The sequence below is a fragment of the Lucilia sericata genome, unplaced genomic scaffold (assembly GCF_015586225.1).
Source record: "Lucilia sericata isolate MDLA Ls3-8-SP2 unplaced genomic scaffold, ASM1558622v1 Contig003061F_arrow, whole genome shotgun sequence".
In the NCBI taxonomy this organism is placed as follows: domain Eukaryota; kingdom Metazoa; phylum Arthropoda; class Insecta; order Diptera; family Calliphoridae; genus Lucilia; species Lucilia sericata.
In genome coordinates, this window is record NW_023996672.1 from 9,289 (window position 1) to 25,366 (window position 16,078).

Below are 16,078 nucleotides of genomic sequence, written 5' to 3' on the forward strand. Positions count from 1 at the left end.
AAAATAAAAAGTATAGATATCACAGTCAAAGAGAAAACATTGAATATAGTAATAAGAAACCAAAACTGATAAAAAACACTTTGGGTAATTGAAACACATGGAAAAAGTAGATAATGTAATGCAATAGTTTAAATAGAGAATAGCTAAGAAGTTTCATATTTACCTTAAGAAGTTTCAGCATTTAGTAATTCAGAAAACTTTAATACTTCATTCAAGTATTTTGAAAATTTCAAAAATAAATGATTTTAACTTTTCATTCTATTTACTCCTCTTTACAGTGATGACCTTTTTCTGACCAGCTGTATATGGACATTGGGCTATCGAATCGTTTGCTGAATATAATGACTAACAAAAACCATATTTGCCTCTGTGATCTCGTACAAAAATTTAAAGAGTTTTTACCTAAAACCTACTATACAAGAGGAAGGTAAGTTTCTTTAAAAAATAATTCCAAAAAAAGTTTTGACAGAACTAAAGAACAGAACTAGAACAGAACTAGAACAGAACTAGAACAGAACTAGAACAGAACTAGAACAGAACTAGAACAGAACTAGAACAGAACTAGAACAGAACTAGAACAGAACTAGAACAGAACTAGAACAGAACTAGAACAGAACTAGAACAGAACTAGACAGAACTAGAACAGAACTAGAACAGAACTAGAACAGAACTAGAACAGAACTAGAACAGAACTAGAACAGAACTAGAACAGAACTAGAACAGAACTAGAACAGAAACTAGAACAGAACTAGAACAGAACTAGAACAGAAAGAGAACGAACTAGAACAGAACTAGAACAGAACTAGAACAGAACTAGAACAGAACTAGAACAGAACTAGAACAGAACTAGAACAGAACTAGAACAGAACTAGAACAGAACTAGAACAGAACTAGAACAGAACTAGAACAGAACTAGAACAGAACTAGAACAGAACTAGAACAGAACTAGAACAGAGAACAGAACTAGAACAGAACTAGAACAGAACTAGAACAGAACTAGAACAGAACTGGAACAGAACTAGAACAGAACTAGAACAGAACTAGAGCAGAACTAGAACAGAACTAGAACAGAACTAGAACAGAACTAGAACAGAACTAGAACAGAACTAGAACAGAACTAGAACAGAACTGGAACAGAACTAGAACAGAACTAGAACAGAACTAGAACTGAACTAGAACTGAACTAGAACAGAACTAGAACAGAACTAGAACAGAACAGAACTAGAACAGAACTAGAACAGAACTAGAACAGAACTAGAACAGAACTAGAACAGAACTAGAACAGAACAGAACTAGATCAGAACTAGAACAGAACTAGAAAGAACAGAACTAGAACAGAACTAGAACAGAACTAGAACAGAACTAGAACAGAACTAGAACAGAACTAGAACAGAACTAGAACAGAACTAGATAGAACTAGAACAGAACTAGAACAGAACTAGAACAGAACTAGAACAGAACTAGAACAGAACTAGAACAGAACTAGAACAGAACTAGAACAGAACTAGAACAGAACTAGAACGAACTAGAACAGAACTAGAACAGAACTAGAACAGAACTAGAACAGAACTAGAACAGAACTAGAACAGAACTAGAACAGAACTAGAACAGAACTAGAACAGAACTAGAACAGAACTAGAACAGAACTAGAACAGAACTAGAACAGAACTAGAACAGAACTAGAACAGAACTAGAACAGAACTAGAACAGAACTAGAACAGAACTAGAACAGAACTAGAACAGAACTAGAACGAACTAGAACAGAACTAGAACAGAACTAGAACAGAACTAGAACAGAACTAGAACAGAACTGAACAGAAACTAGAACAGAACTAGAACAGAACTAGAACAAACTAGAACAGAACTAGAACAGAACTAGAACAGAACAGAACTAGAACAGAACTAGAACAGAACTAGAACAGAACTAGACAGAACAGAACTAGAACAGAACTAGAACAGAACTAGAACAGAAACTAGAAACAGAACTAGAACAGAACTAGAACAGAACTAGAACAGAACTAGAACAGAACTAGAACAGAACTAGAACAGAACTAGAACAGAACTAGAACAGAACAGAACAGAACTAGAACAGAAAAACTAGAACAGAACTAGAACAGAACTAGAACAGAACTCGAACAGAACTAGAACAGAACTATTACAAATCTAGAACAGAACTTTAAATTTAATACAAATTTCTGCCAAAAGTTTTTATCTGAAAATTCCGCAATCAAATTTCACTTTAAATTTTGTAACTTTTCAATAAATTTGTTTGTCATAATCATTGTTTACACAACCATTCATTATTTTTGAAAACAAACTCACATTCTGCATTTTATGCTATTTTCCCGCAACATAACCAAAAGTCGCTTTATTAACGTATATTTTCATGCTGTTTCTATATTTTTTTTTTTAATGCAAATGCAGTGATCCCAAAGAGTCTGATTACATTTTGGCATCACGCATTATACAAACGTGGCTGTTTCAATCAAATCGCTCTAATGATAATATGCGAGAACCATTGGATTTACCTTTTGAACATGGTCATGTAGAGATTATTTTTCAACATGAAAAAGCACCCAAGGATAGTGATTGGATAGCGGTGTGTGGGTGAGTAGAGAAAAAAGAAAATTAAAAAGTGGGAAAAATATGTAAATTTAAAAATTTAATATATTTTTTTCTTTTTTATAAATAAAAATTTGATTACAGTCATGACTATAGGCATCCTTTGAATCTAGTTGGCGTTCTGATTTGTGTATAACCAAAAATTTAATGGAAAACATAACACGTTGTATTTGTCCAGTATCTGGTACTTATGTGGTCATGTTAACCAAACGTAATAATCATGTAAGTATACGAAATTTTTAAGCAAATAATACTAATATTAAATAAATCTAACACTAACGTGCAACACTTCCTGGACTTGTTGTTGTTGTGTAAAACTATATATTTGCTTTAGTGCTCAAGTGTTAGTATATATTGGGTCTTTATCATGTTGTGTGAAATCACCTTTGTGTTCCCTTTACAAATTCTGGTTTTCTGGTTCTTGCTTTCTTGAATACTCGAGTCACAAATGGTCGATTTGTGTGCATTTTAAGTTTTGTATATAATGTTGGGAGTTATTTTTCTTTTTCCTGTGGTTTTGTTTTATTTTATTATTATGATAAGTATCATTACAAAACCATGGCAAGTTGTATAAACATTTGTTAAGATTTAAACGTAAATAGGGAATTATTGTACTTTCCATTTTTTTTTTTAAACTAGTGAAATATTTAGTTAAACAAATGTTTTGTATAGGTGTAAATATAGGGTAAAATAATACACAGAAATAAAGTTGTTAAGTAAATAAAGTTATACATAAAGAAACTATCTTATTACACGTACTTAAAGAGATACTTAATTCTTTTATATGAAATAAAAATGGTTTATTTAAAAAAACAAGGATTAAACTTTCAGTTTTTAAACAATGTATATAATAAAACCTTTACATATACATATTTATTAGGTGTAACGGACAGCTTTTCAAAACTGTTAAAATTTTCAATCTAAATCTAATCGTAATTGTAGTTATAGCTATTTTAGTATAAATACTACTTCAGTAATATAAATCATACGTACCCGTTGCCATCAGCAAAGCAAGTGGCCAAATACTCTCTAACTTTTAAAATAATTAAACAATCCTTAGAAAATTTGGCACACACATAGAAAAGAAATTAAGCATATTAGCAGCTAGGAAGGCGAAAAAATCTGAAGTGAAAACTAGAACAGAACTAGAACAGTATTAGAACAGAACTAGAACAGAACTACAACAGAACTAGAACAGAACTAGAACAGAACTAGAACAGAACTAGAACAGAACTAGAACAGAACTAGAACAGAACTAGAACAGAACTAGAACAGAACTAGAACAGAACTAGAACAGAACTAGAACAGAACTAGAACAGAACTAGAACAGAACTAGAACAGAACTAGAACAGAACTAGAACAGAACTAGAACAGAACTAGAACAGAACTAGAACAGAACTAGAACAGAACTAGAACAGAACTAGAACAGAACTAGAACAGAACTAGAACAGAACTAGAACAGAACTAGAACTAGAACAGAACAGAACAGAACAGAACAGAACAGAACTAGAACAGAACTTGAACAGAACTAGAACAGAACTAGAACAGAACTAGAATAGAACTAGATAGAACTAGAACTAGAAACTAGAACAGAACTAGAACAGAACTAGAACAGAACTAGAACAGAACTAGAACAGAACTAGAACAGAACTAGAACAGAACTAGACCGAACTAGAACAGAACTAGAACAGAACTAGCACAGAACCATAACAGAACTAGAACGAACCAGAACAGAACTAGAACAGAAACTAGAACAGAACTAGAACAGAACTAGAACAGAATAGAACAGAACTAGAACCAGAACTAGAACAGAACTAGAACAGAACTAGAAACAGAACTAGAACAGAAACTAGAACAGAACTAGAACAGAACTAGATCAGAACTAGAACAGAACTAGAACAGAACTAGAACAGAACTAGAAACAGAACTAGAAACAGAACTAGAACAGAACTAGAACAGAACTAGAACAGAACTAGAACAGAACTAGAACAGAACTAGAACAGAACTAGAACAGAAACTAGAACAGAACTAGACAGAACTAGAACAGAACTAGAACAGAACTAGAACAGAACTAGAACAGAACTAGAACAGAACTAGAACAGAACTAGAACAGAACTAGAACAGAAACTAGAACAGAAACTAGAACAGAACTAGAACAGAACTAGAACAGAACTAGAACAGAACTAGAACAGAACTAGAACAGAACTAGAACAGAACTAGAACTGAACTAGAACTGAACTAGAACTGAACTAGAACTGAACTAGAACTGAACTAGAACTGAACTAGAACTAGAACTAGAACTGAACTAGAAAACTGACTAGAACTGAACTAGAACTGAACTAGAACAAACTAGCACAGAACTAGAACAGAACTAGAACAGAACTAGAACAGAACTAGAAACAGAACTAGAACAGAACTAGAACAGAACTAGAACAGAAACAGAACTAGAACAGAACTAGAACAGAACTAGAACAGAACTAGAACAAGAGAACTAGAACAGAACTAGACAGACTAGAACAGAACTAGAACAGAACTAGAACAGAACTAGAACAGAACTAGAACAGAACTAGAACAGAACTAGAACAGAACTAGAACAGAACTAAACAGAACTAGAACAGAACATAGAACAGAACCTAGACAGAACATAGAACAGAACTAGAACAGAACTAGAACAGAACTAGAAACAGAACTGAACAGAACTAGAACAGACTAGAAACAGAACTAGAACAGAACTAGAACAGGTTGAACAGAACTAGAACAGAACTAGAACAGAACTAGAACTGAACTAGAACCTGAACTAGAACTGAACTAGAACTGAACTAGAACGAACTAGAACAGAACTAGAACAGAACTAGAACAGAACTAGAACAGAACTAGAAACAGAACTAGCACAGAACTAGAACAGACTAGAACAGAACTAGAACAGAACTAGAACAGAACTTAGAACAGAACTAGAACAGAACTAGAACAAACTAGAACAGACCTAGAACAGAACTAGAACCAGAAACTAGAACAGAACTAGAACAGAAACTAGAACAGAACTAGAACAGAACTAGAACGAACTAAAACAGAACTCGAACAGGAACTAGAACGAACTAGAACCGAACTAGATCAGAACTAGAACAGAACTAGAACAGAACTAGAACAGAACTAGAACAGAACTAGAACAGAACTAGAACAGAACTAGAACAGAACTAGAACAGAACTAGAACAGAACTAGAACAGAACTAGAACAGAACTAGAACAGAACTAGAACAGAACTAGAACAGAACTAGAACAGAACTAGAACAGAACTAGAACAGAACTAGAACAGAACTAGAACAGAACTAGAACAGAACTAGAAACAGAACTAGAACAGAACTAGAACAGAACTAGAACAGAACTAGAACAGAACTAGAACAGAACTAGAACAGAACTAGAACAGAACTAGAACAGAACTAGAACAGAACTAGAACAGAACTAGAACAGAACTAGAACAGAACTAGAACAGAACTAGAACAGAACTAGAACAGAACTAGAACAGAACTAGAACAGAACTAGAACAGAACAAGACACAGAACTAGAACAGAACTAGAACAGAACTTAAACAGAACTAGAACAGAACTAGAACAGAACTAGAACAGAACTAGAACAGAACTAGAACAGAGCTAGAACAGAACTAGAACAGAACTAGAACAGAACTAGAACAGAACTAGAACAGAACTAGAACAGAACTAGAACAGAACTAGAACAGAACTAGAACAGAACTAGAACAGAACTAGAACAGAACTAGAACAGAACTAGAACAGAACTAGAACAGAACTAGAACAGAACTAGAACAGAACTAGAACAGAACTAGAACAGAACTAGAACAGAACTAGAACAGAACTAGAACAGAACTAGAACAGAACTAGAACAGAACTAGAACAGAACTAGAACAGAACTAGAACAGAACTAGAACAGAACTAGAACAGAACTAGAACAGAACTAGAACAGAACTAGAACAGAACTAGAACAGAACTAGAACAGAACAGAACTAGAACAGAACTAGAACAGAACTGGAACAGAACTAGAACAGAGCTAGAATAGAACTAGAACAGAACTAAGAACTAGAACAGAACTAGAACAGAACTAGAACAGAACTAGAACTGAACTAGAACTGAACTAGAACTGAACTAGAACTGAACTAGAACTGAACTAGAACTGAACTAGAACTGAACTAGAACTGAACTAGAACTGAACTAGAACTGAACTAGAACTGAACTAGAACTGAACTAGAACTGAACTAGAACTGAACTAGAACTGAACTAGAACTGAACTAGAACTGAACTAGAACTGAACTAGAACTGAACTAGAACTGAACTAGAACTGAACTAGAATTGTACTAGAACTGAACTAGAATTGTACTAGAACAGAACTACAACAGAACTACAACAGAACTAGAACAGAACTAGAACAGAACTAGAACAGAACTAGAACAGAACTACAACAGAACTAGAACAGAACTAGAACAGAACTAGAACTAGAACAGAACAGAACAGAACAGAACTAGAACAGAACAGAACTAGAACAGAACTAGAACAGAACTTAGAACAGAACTAGAACAGAACTAGAACTGAAACTGAACTAGAACTGAACTAGAACTGAACTAGAACTGAACTAGAACTGAACTAGAACTGAACTAGAACTGAACTAGAACTGAACTAGAACTGAACTAGAACTGAACTAGAACTGAACTAGAACTGAACTAGAACTGAACTAGAACTGAACTAGAACTGAACTAGAACAGAACTAGAACAGAACTAGAACTGAACTAGACTGAACTAGAACTGAACTAGAACTGAACTAGAACTGATCTAGAACTGAACTAGAACAGAACTAGAACAGAACTAGAACAGAACTAGAACAGAACTAGAACAGAACTAGAACAGAACTAGAACAGAACTAGAACAGAACTAGAACAGAACTAGAACAGAACTAGAACTGAAACTAGAACAGAACTAGAACAGAACTAGAACAGAACTAGAACAGAACTAGAACAGAACTAGAACAGAACTAGAACAGAACTAGAACAGAACTAGAACAGAACTAGAACAGAACTAGAACAGAACTAGAACAGAACTAGAACAGAACTAGAACAGAACTAGAACAGAACTAGAACAGAACTAGAAACTAGAACAACTAGAACAGGAACAGAACTAGAACAGAACTAGAACAGAACTAGAACAGAACTAGAACAGAACTAGAACTGAACTAGAACTGAAACTAGAACTGAACTAGAACTGAACTAGAACTGAACTAGAACTGAACTAGAACTGAACTAGAACTGAACTAGAACTGAACTAGAACTGAACTAGAACTGAACTAGATACTGAACTAGAAATGAACTAGAACTGAACTAGAACTGAACTAGAACTGAACTAGAACTGAACTAGAACTGAACTAGAACTGAACTAGAACTGAACTAGAACTGAACTAGAACTGAACTAGAACTGAACTAGAACAGAACTAGAACAGAACTAGAACTGAACTAGAACTGAACTAGAACTGAACTAGAACTGATCTAGAACTGAACTAGAACAGAACTAGAACAGAACTAGAACAGAACTAGAACAGAACTAGAACAGAACTAGAACAGAACTAGAACAGAACTAGAACAGAACTAGAACAGAACTAGAACAGAACTAGAACAGAACTAGAACAGAACTAGAACAGAACTAGAACAGAACTACATCAGAACTAGAACAGAACTAGAACAGAACTAGAACAGAACTAGAACAGAACTAGAACAGAACTAGAACAGAACTAGAACAGAACTAGAACAGAACTAGAACAGAACTAGAACAGAACTAGAACAGAACTAGAACAGAACTAAACAGAAACTAAACAGAACTAGAACAGAACTAGAACAGAACTAGAACAGAACTAGAACAGAACTAGAACAGAACTAGAACAGAACTAGAACAGAACTAGAACAGAACTAGAACAGAACTAGAACAGAACTAGAACAGAACTAGAACAGAACTAGAACAGAACTAGAACAGAACTAGAACAGAACTAGAACAGAACTAGAAAGAACTAGAACAGAACTAGAACAGAACTAGAACAGAACTAGAACAGAACTAGAACAGAACTAGAACAGAACTAGAACAGAACTAGAACAGAACTAGAACAGAACTAGAACAGAACTAGAACAGAACTAGAACAGAACTAGAACAGAACTAGAACAGAACTAGAACAGAACTAGAACAGAACTAGAACAGAACTAGAACAGAATTAGAACAGAACTAGAACAGAACTAGAACAGAACTAGAACAGAACTAGAACAGAACTACAACAGAACTACAACAGAACTACAACAGAACTAGAACAGAACTAGAACAGAACTACAACAGAACTAGAACAGAACTAGAACAGAACTAGAACTAGAACAGAACAGAACAGAACAGAACAGAACAGAACTAGAACAGAACAGAACAGAACTAGAACAGAACTAGAACAGAACTAGAACAGAACTAGAACAGAACTAGAACAGAACTAGAACAGAACTAGAACAGAACTAGAACAGAACTAGAACAGAACTAGAACAGAACTAGAACAGAACTAGAACAGAACTAGAACAGAACTAGAACAGAACTAGAACAGAACTAGAACAGAAACTAGAACAGAACTAGAACAGAACTAGAACAGAACTAGAACAGACTAGAACAGAACTAGAACAGAACTAGAACAGAACTAGAACAGAACTAGAACAGAACTAGAACAGAACTAGAACAGAACTAGAACAGAACTAGAACAGAACTAGAACAGAACTAGAACAGAACTAGAACAGAACTAGAACAGAACTAGAACAGAACTAGAACAGAACTAGAACAGAACTAGAAAGAACTAGAACAGAACTAGAACAGAACTAGAACAGAACTAGAACAGAACTAGAACAGAACTAGAACAGAACTAGAACAGAACTAGAACAGAACTAGAACAGAACTAGAACAGAACTAGAACAGAACTAGAACAGAACTAGAACAGAACTAGAACAGAACTAGAACAGAACTAGAACAGAACTAGAACAGAACTAGAACAGAACTAGAACAGAACTAGAACAGAACAGAACTAGAACAGAACTAGAACAGAACTAGAACAGAACTAGAACAGAACTAGAACAGAACTAGAACAGAACTAGAACAGAGCTAGAAAGAACTAGAACTAGAACAGAACTAGAATAGAACTAGAACAGAACTAGAACAGAACTAGAACAGAACTAGAACAGAACTAGAACAGAACTAGAACAGAACTAGAACTAGAACAGAACAGAACTAGAACAGAACTAGAACAGAACTAGAACAGAACTAGAACAGAACTAGAACAGAACTAGAACAGAACTAGAACAGAACTAGAACAGAACTAGAACAGAACTAGAACAGAACTAGAACAGAACTAGAACAGAACTAGAACAGAACTAGAACAGAACTAGAACAGAACTAGAACAGAACTAGAACAGAACTACAACTGAACTAGAACTATTTAGTAAACATTTCATTTCACTCTATTTCACTTTTCTGACACATTTTTAAACAGAACTATTTAACTATTCTCCTTGACCCTTCATTAAAACTATTGCAGAATTTATAAAACAAAAAAATTCCCTGTAACTTAAGCTTAACTAACAAAAAATAAAACTTCAACTTCAGCATACTTTATTTGTTTACATTTTAAGCAACAATTTGCTTTCAAAAATACTCTAGAACTAGATAAAAACTGGCAAGGTTGTGAACTTAAACTAAAAAATTAATAAAAAGCAGAAAAAAAACTAAACATACTCAACAACAAATTCTCTGAAAATCAGAAAAACATTGTTAAGAATTTTTTTTTTCTCAAAAAAAAACACAACATATATGTAAATGGCGAAAAACAACTAAATGGATATATTGTACATACATACAGATTTCCGTTACCATATAGAGCAAATTCTAAGAAAAAAAGTTCTACACAGGGGAAAACTGCCAGTTGTAGAGGAGGAAAAAAGAACTGACTAAACAAAATGTTGGCATAATAAAATAAAATGTACTTAAAACCGAAATAAAGTGTAAATAGTTTTTTTTTTTGTATTTAAACATTTTAAACGTCACATTTATGTTAAAAATATGAGAGGAAAGAAAAAACTTTAAACAGGAATGCAATGGAAAATAGAAAAATTTTCATAAACTTTTCTAGTAGGAGCAACTTTTTGAGAAAAGATGTGTTCAAACTGTGAGCAACTTTTGTCTTAGCAAAATGTTCAGACTCAAAAAAAAAAGTTGTTCAAGCTCGAAGTCATTTTTCTAGTAAAAAGTTGCTCAGATTGTGAGCAACTTTTCTAATAAAAAGTTGTTTATACTAAGAAACATTTCTGCAAAAAGTTGTTCAGACTCTGAGCAACTTTTTTAGTAAAGAGTTGTTCAGACTCTGAGCACCTTTCCTAGTAAAAAGTTGTTCAGATTCTGAGCAACTTTTCTAATAAAAAGATGTTCAGACTCGGAGCAACTTTCCTAGTACAAAGTTGTTCAGACTCTGAACAACTATTCTAGTAAAAAGTTGTTCAGACTCTGAGAAACTTTACGATTAAAAAGTTGTTCAAACTCTGAGCAACTTTTCTAGTAAAAAGTTGTTCTGATTCTGAGCAACTTTCCTAGTAGAAAGTTGTCCAGACTCTAAGCAACTTTTCTAGTAAATAGTTGTTTAGACTCTAAGCAACTTTTCTAGTAAAAAGTTGTTCAGACTCTGAGGAACTTTTCCAGTAAAAACTTGTTCAGACTCTAAGCAACTTCTCTAGTAAAAAGTTGTTCACACTCTGAGCAACTTTTCTAGTAAAAAGTTGTTCAGACTCCAAGCAACTTTTCTAGTAAAAAGTTGTTCAGACTCCAAGCAACTTTTCTAGTAAAAAGTTATTCAGACTCCGAGCAACGTTTCTAGTAAAAAGTTGTTCAGACTCTGAGCAACTTTTCTAGTAAAAACTTGTTCAGACTCTGAGCAACTTTTATACTAAAAAGCTGTTCAGACTCTAAGCAACTTTTTTAGTAAAAATGTGTTCAGACTCTAAGAAACTTTTCTAGTAAAGAGTTGTTTAGACTCTGAGCAACTTTTCTAGTAAAAAGTTTTTCAGTTTCTGAGCAACGTTTCTAGTAAAAAGTTGTCCAGATTATAAGCAATTTTTCTAGTAAAAACTTGTTCAGACTCTGAGCAACTTTTCTACTAAAAAGTTGTTCAGACTCTAAGCAACTTTTTTAGTAAAAATGTGTTCAGACTCCAAGCAACTTTTCTAGTAAAAAGTTATTCAGACTCCGAACAACGTTTCTAGTAAAAAGTTGTTCAGACTCTGAGCAACTTTTCTAGTAAAAACTTGTTCAGACTCTGAGCAACTTTTCTACTAAAAAGTTGTTAAGACTCTAAGCAACTTTTTTAGTAAAAATGTGTTCAGACTCTAAGAAACTTTTCTAGTGAAAAGTTGCTTAGACTCTGAGCAACTTTTCTAGTAAAAAGTTTTTCAGTTTCTGAGCAACTTTTCTAGTAATAAGTTGTTCAGATTCTGAGCAACTTTTCTAATAAAAAGTTGCCCAGACTCTGAGCAACTTCTCTAGTAAAAAATTGTTCACACTCTGAGCAATATTACTAGTAAAAAGTTGTTCAAACTCTAAGCAACTTTTCTAGTAAAAAGTTGTTCAGACACTAAGCAACTTTTCTAGCAAAAAGTTGTTCACACTCCGAGCAACTTCTCTAGTAAAAAGTTGTTCACACTCTGAGCAACTTTTCTAGTAAAAAGTTGTTCACACTCTGAGCAACTTTTTTAGTAAACAGATGTTCAGTTTCTGAGCATAATTTTTAGTAAAGTTGTTCAGTTTTTGAACAACTTTTCTAGTAAAAATTTGTTCAGTTTCTGAGCATCTTTTTTAGTAAAAAGTTGTTCAGTTTCTGAGCAACTTTTCTAGAAAAAGTTGTTCAGTGTCTGAGCAACTTTTCTAGAAAAAGTTGTTCACACTCTGGGCAACTTTTCTAGTAAAAAGTTGTTCATACTCTGAGCAATTTTTCTAATAAAATGTTGTTCAGAATTTAAGCAACATTTCTAGTAAAATGATGTTCATGCACTGAGCAACTTTTCTAGCAAAAAGTTGTTCAAACTTTAAGCAACTTTTTTAGAAAAAAGTTACTCGGAATCTGATCTGTAGTTCTCCCTCATAAAAGGCTAATCTGAAAAACAAATTCAAAAACCTTCACTATTCGTTATATGAAACATTTCTTTTGGTTTCTTCCTCTAACCTACAACTCCCCCAACAAAACCGCCATTAACTATAAAATCCATCCTTACGAATTAAGTCTTAAAAAAGTTTTTTATTATAAAATTTGACAATAATTTCATATTTTTATATTTTTCTACTTTTAAACTCATTATGGTTTTCTTTACAATTGTTCTTACTTGTTTTTTTTTTTCCTTTTTCTTTACAGTCTCATCATTTGTCCACCCCACCACGACCAATTTTTGTCATCATTAGTTGTGTTTGTTGTTTATTGCAATCGTGCTCGGCATTTATTATTCTACTGCCCATTTGGTATAATCGTCAGTGTGCCATAACATTTTTAAAAATGCAATTTTGTGTCTCCACCTCGAGTATAATGGTGATATTTTTACTGGGATTTTTGAAAATGTTGCCTGTGGTAAGTTATATTAAAAAAAAAATATGTTTTTTTAGCATTATTTTATTATTTAACTTTGGAAAATTTTATATTTGTTTTCGTCTGTGATATTTTCTTTTTATTATTATTAATGTTGTTGTTATGAAATTTATTACAAAATATACAAATAATTTTATTTACTGGCAGTAACAAACAATACTTTAAAAATTACAGAAAAGGATTAAGCAAAAGACAATTATAATAAATTTATGGCTTTTATAAAGCAGACATTTAGAGAAAAGTTTTTTAAAATTATTAAATTACTAAAAGTTTCTTGGAAGAAGTAGTACACAATTATCCAATGTTAATGCAACTTTGAGCAACTTTTCTAGTAAAAAGTTGTTCACATTCTGATAAATTGTTCTAGTAAAAAGTTGTTCAAACTCTGAGCATTTTTTCTAGAAATAAATTGTTCAGACTCTGGGCAACTTTTCTAGTAGAAAGTACTTCAGATTCTGAGCAACTTTTTTAGTAAAAATGTGTTCAGACTCTAAGTAACTTTTCTAGTGAAAAGTTATTCACACTCTGAGCTACTTTTCTAGTAAAGAGTTGTTCAGACTCTGAGCAACTTTTCTAGTAAAAAGTTGTTCAGACTCTGAGCAACTTTTCTAGTAAAAAGTTGTTCAGACTCTGAGCAACTTTTCTAGTAAACGGTTGTACAAACTCTGAAAAACTCTTCTAGTAAAAAGTTGTTCAGAATCTGAGCATCTTTTCTAGTAAACAGTTTTGCAGATTCTAAGCAACTTTTCTAGTAAAAAGTTGTTAAGACACAGAGCAACTTTTCTGGTAAAAAGTGGTTCAGACTCTGAGCAACGTTTCTAGTAAAAAGTTGTCCAGTTTCTAAGCAACTTTTCTCTGATCAAGTTTTCAAGTAAAAAGTTGCTCAGACTTTGAACAACTTTTCTGGTAATAAGTTGTTCCGAATCGAAGCAACTTTTCAAGTAATAAGTTGTTCAGACTCTGAGCAACTTTTTTTGTAAAAAGTTGTTCATACTCTGAGCAACTTTTCTAGTAAAATATTGCTCAAGCTGTGAGCAACTTTTCTAGTAATAAGTTGTTCAGACTGTGAGCAACTTTTCTAGTGATAAGTTGTTCAGACTCTGGGCAACTTTTCTAGTAATAAGTTGTTCTGACACGGACCAACTTTTCTAGTAATAAGTTGTTTAGACTTTGAACAACTTTTTAAGTAAAACATAGTTCAGACTCTGTACAACATTTTAATTAAAACAGTGTTCTGACTCTGAGTAACTTTTCTTGTTCAGACTCTAAACAACTTTTCTAGTAAACAGTTGATCGGACTTTGAGCAACTTTTCATGTAAAATATTGTTTAGACTCTGAGTAGCTTTTCTAGTAAAACGATATTCACACTCTGAGCAACTTTTCTAGTAAAAACTTGTTCAGACTCTGAGCAACTTTTCCAGTAAAAAGTTTTTCAGACTCTGAGCAACTTTTCTAGTAAACAGTTGTTTAGACTCTGAGCAACTTTTCTAATAAAAAGTTGTTCAGACATGAGCAAGTTTTCCAGTAAACAGTTGTTCAGACTCTGAGCAACTTTTCTAGTAAAAATTTGTTCAGACTCTGAGCAACTTTTCTAGTAAAAAGTTGTTCAGACTCTGAGCAACTTTTCTAGTAAAAAGTTGTTCAGACTCTGAGCAACTTTTCTAGTAAAAAGTTGTTCAGACTCTGAGCAACTTTTCTAGTAAAAAGTTGTTCAGACTCTGAGCAACTTTTCTAGTAAAAAGTTGTTCAGACTCTGAGCAACTTTTCTAGTAAAAAGTTGTTCAGACTCTGAGCAACTTTTCTAGTAAAAAGTTGTTCAGACTCTGAGCAACTTTTCTAGTAAAAAGTTGTTCAGACTCTGAGCAACTTTTCTAGTAAAAAGTTGTTCAGACTCTGAGCAACTTTTCTAGTAAAAAGTTGTTCAGACTCTGAGCAACTTTTCTAGTAATAAGTTGTTCAGACACTAAGCAACTTTTCTAGTAAAAATTTGTTCAGACTCTGAGCAACTTTTTTAGTAAAAATTTGTTCAGACTCTGAGCAACTTTTCTAGTAAAAAGTTGTTCAGACTCTGAGCAACTTTTCTAGTAAAAAGTTGTTCAGACTCTGAGCAACTTTTCTAGTAAAAAGTTGTTCAGACTCTGAGCAACTTTTTTAGTAAAAAGTTGTTCAGATTTTTGAGCAACTTTTCTAATAAAAAGTTATTCAGACTTGAGCAAGTTTTCTAGTAAACATTTGTTTAGACTCTGAGCAACTTTTCTAGTTAAAAGTTGTTTAAACTCTGAGCAACTTTTCTAGTAAACAGTTGTTCAGACTTTGCCCAACTTTTCTAGTACAACGTTGTTCAAACTCTAAGCAATTTTTCCAGTAAAAAGTTATTTAAAATCTGTGCAGCTCCTCTAGTATAAAGTAGTTCAGACTATGAGCAACTTTTCTAGTAAAAGGTTGTTCTGACTGTGAGCAACTTTTCTAGTAAAAAGTTGTTCAGACTCTGAGCAACTTTTCTAATAAAAAGTTGTTAAGATTCTAAGCAATTTTTCTAGTTAAAATTTCATTAAATATGAAGTACCTTTTCTAGTAGAAATTAGACTCTTAAGCATCTTCTCTAATAAAAAGTTATTCTGATAATTTTTGTTAATAAAACGTTGTTCAAATTCAATGCAACTTTTCTGAGCAACTTTACTCTTAAACATTTATAACATTGTTACCCCAGTATGCTGGTTTTGTATATATGTATTTGTGACTAATCCTTACCCATGTTCCCTTGTGTTA

The 16,078-nt window shown here is 33.1% G+C and overlaps 1 protein-coding gene across 1 annotated transcript; it reads left to right on the forward strand.

Moving 5' to 3' along the window:
- The first annotated feature begins 285 nt into the window (after positions 1-285).
- On the forward strand, positions 286-13,284 carry LOC119614565. Its single transcript, XM_037970677.1, has 4 exons — positions 286-427; positions 2,425-2,607; positions 2,707-2,844; positions 13,081-13,284. Exons 1-3 carry the CDS (start codon positions 306-308, stop codon positions 2,756-2,758), a joined length of 357 nt encoding a protein of 118 aa, XP_037826605.1. The 5' UTR covers positions 286-305; the 3' UTR covers positions 2,759-2,844; positions 13,081-13,284.
- The last annotated feature ends 2,794 nt before the right edge of the window (positions 13,285-16,078 follow it).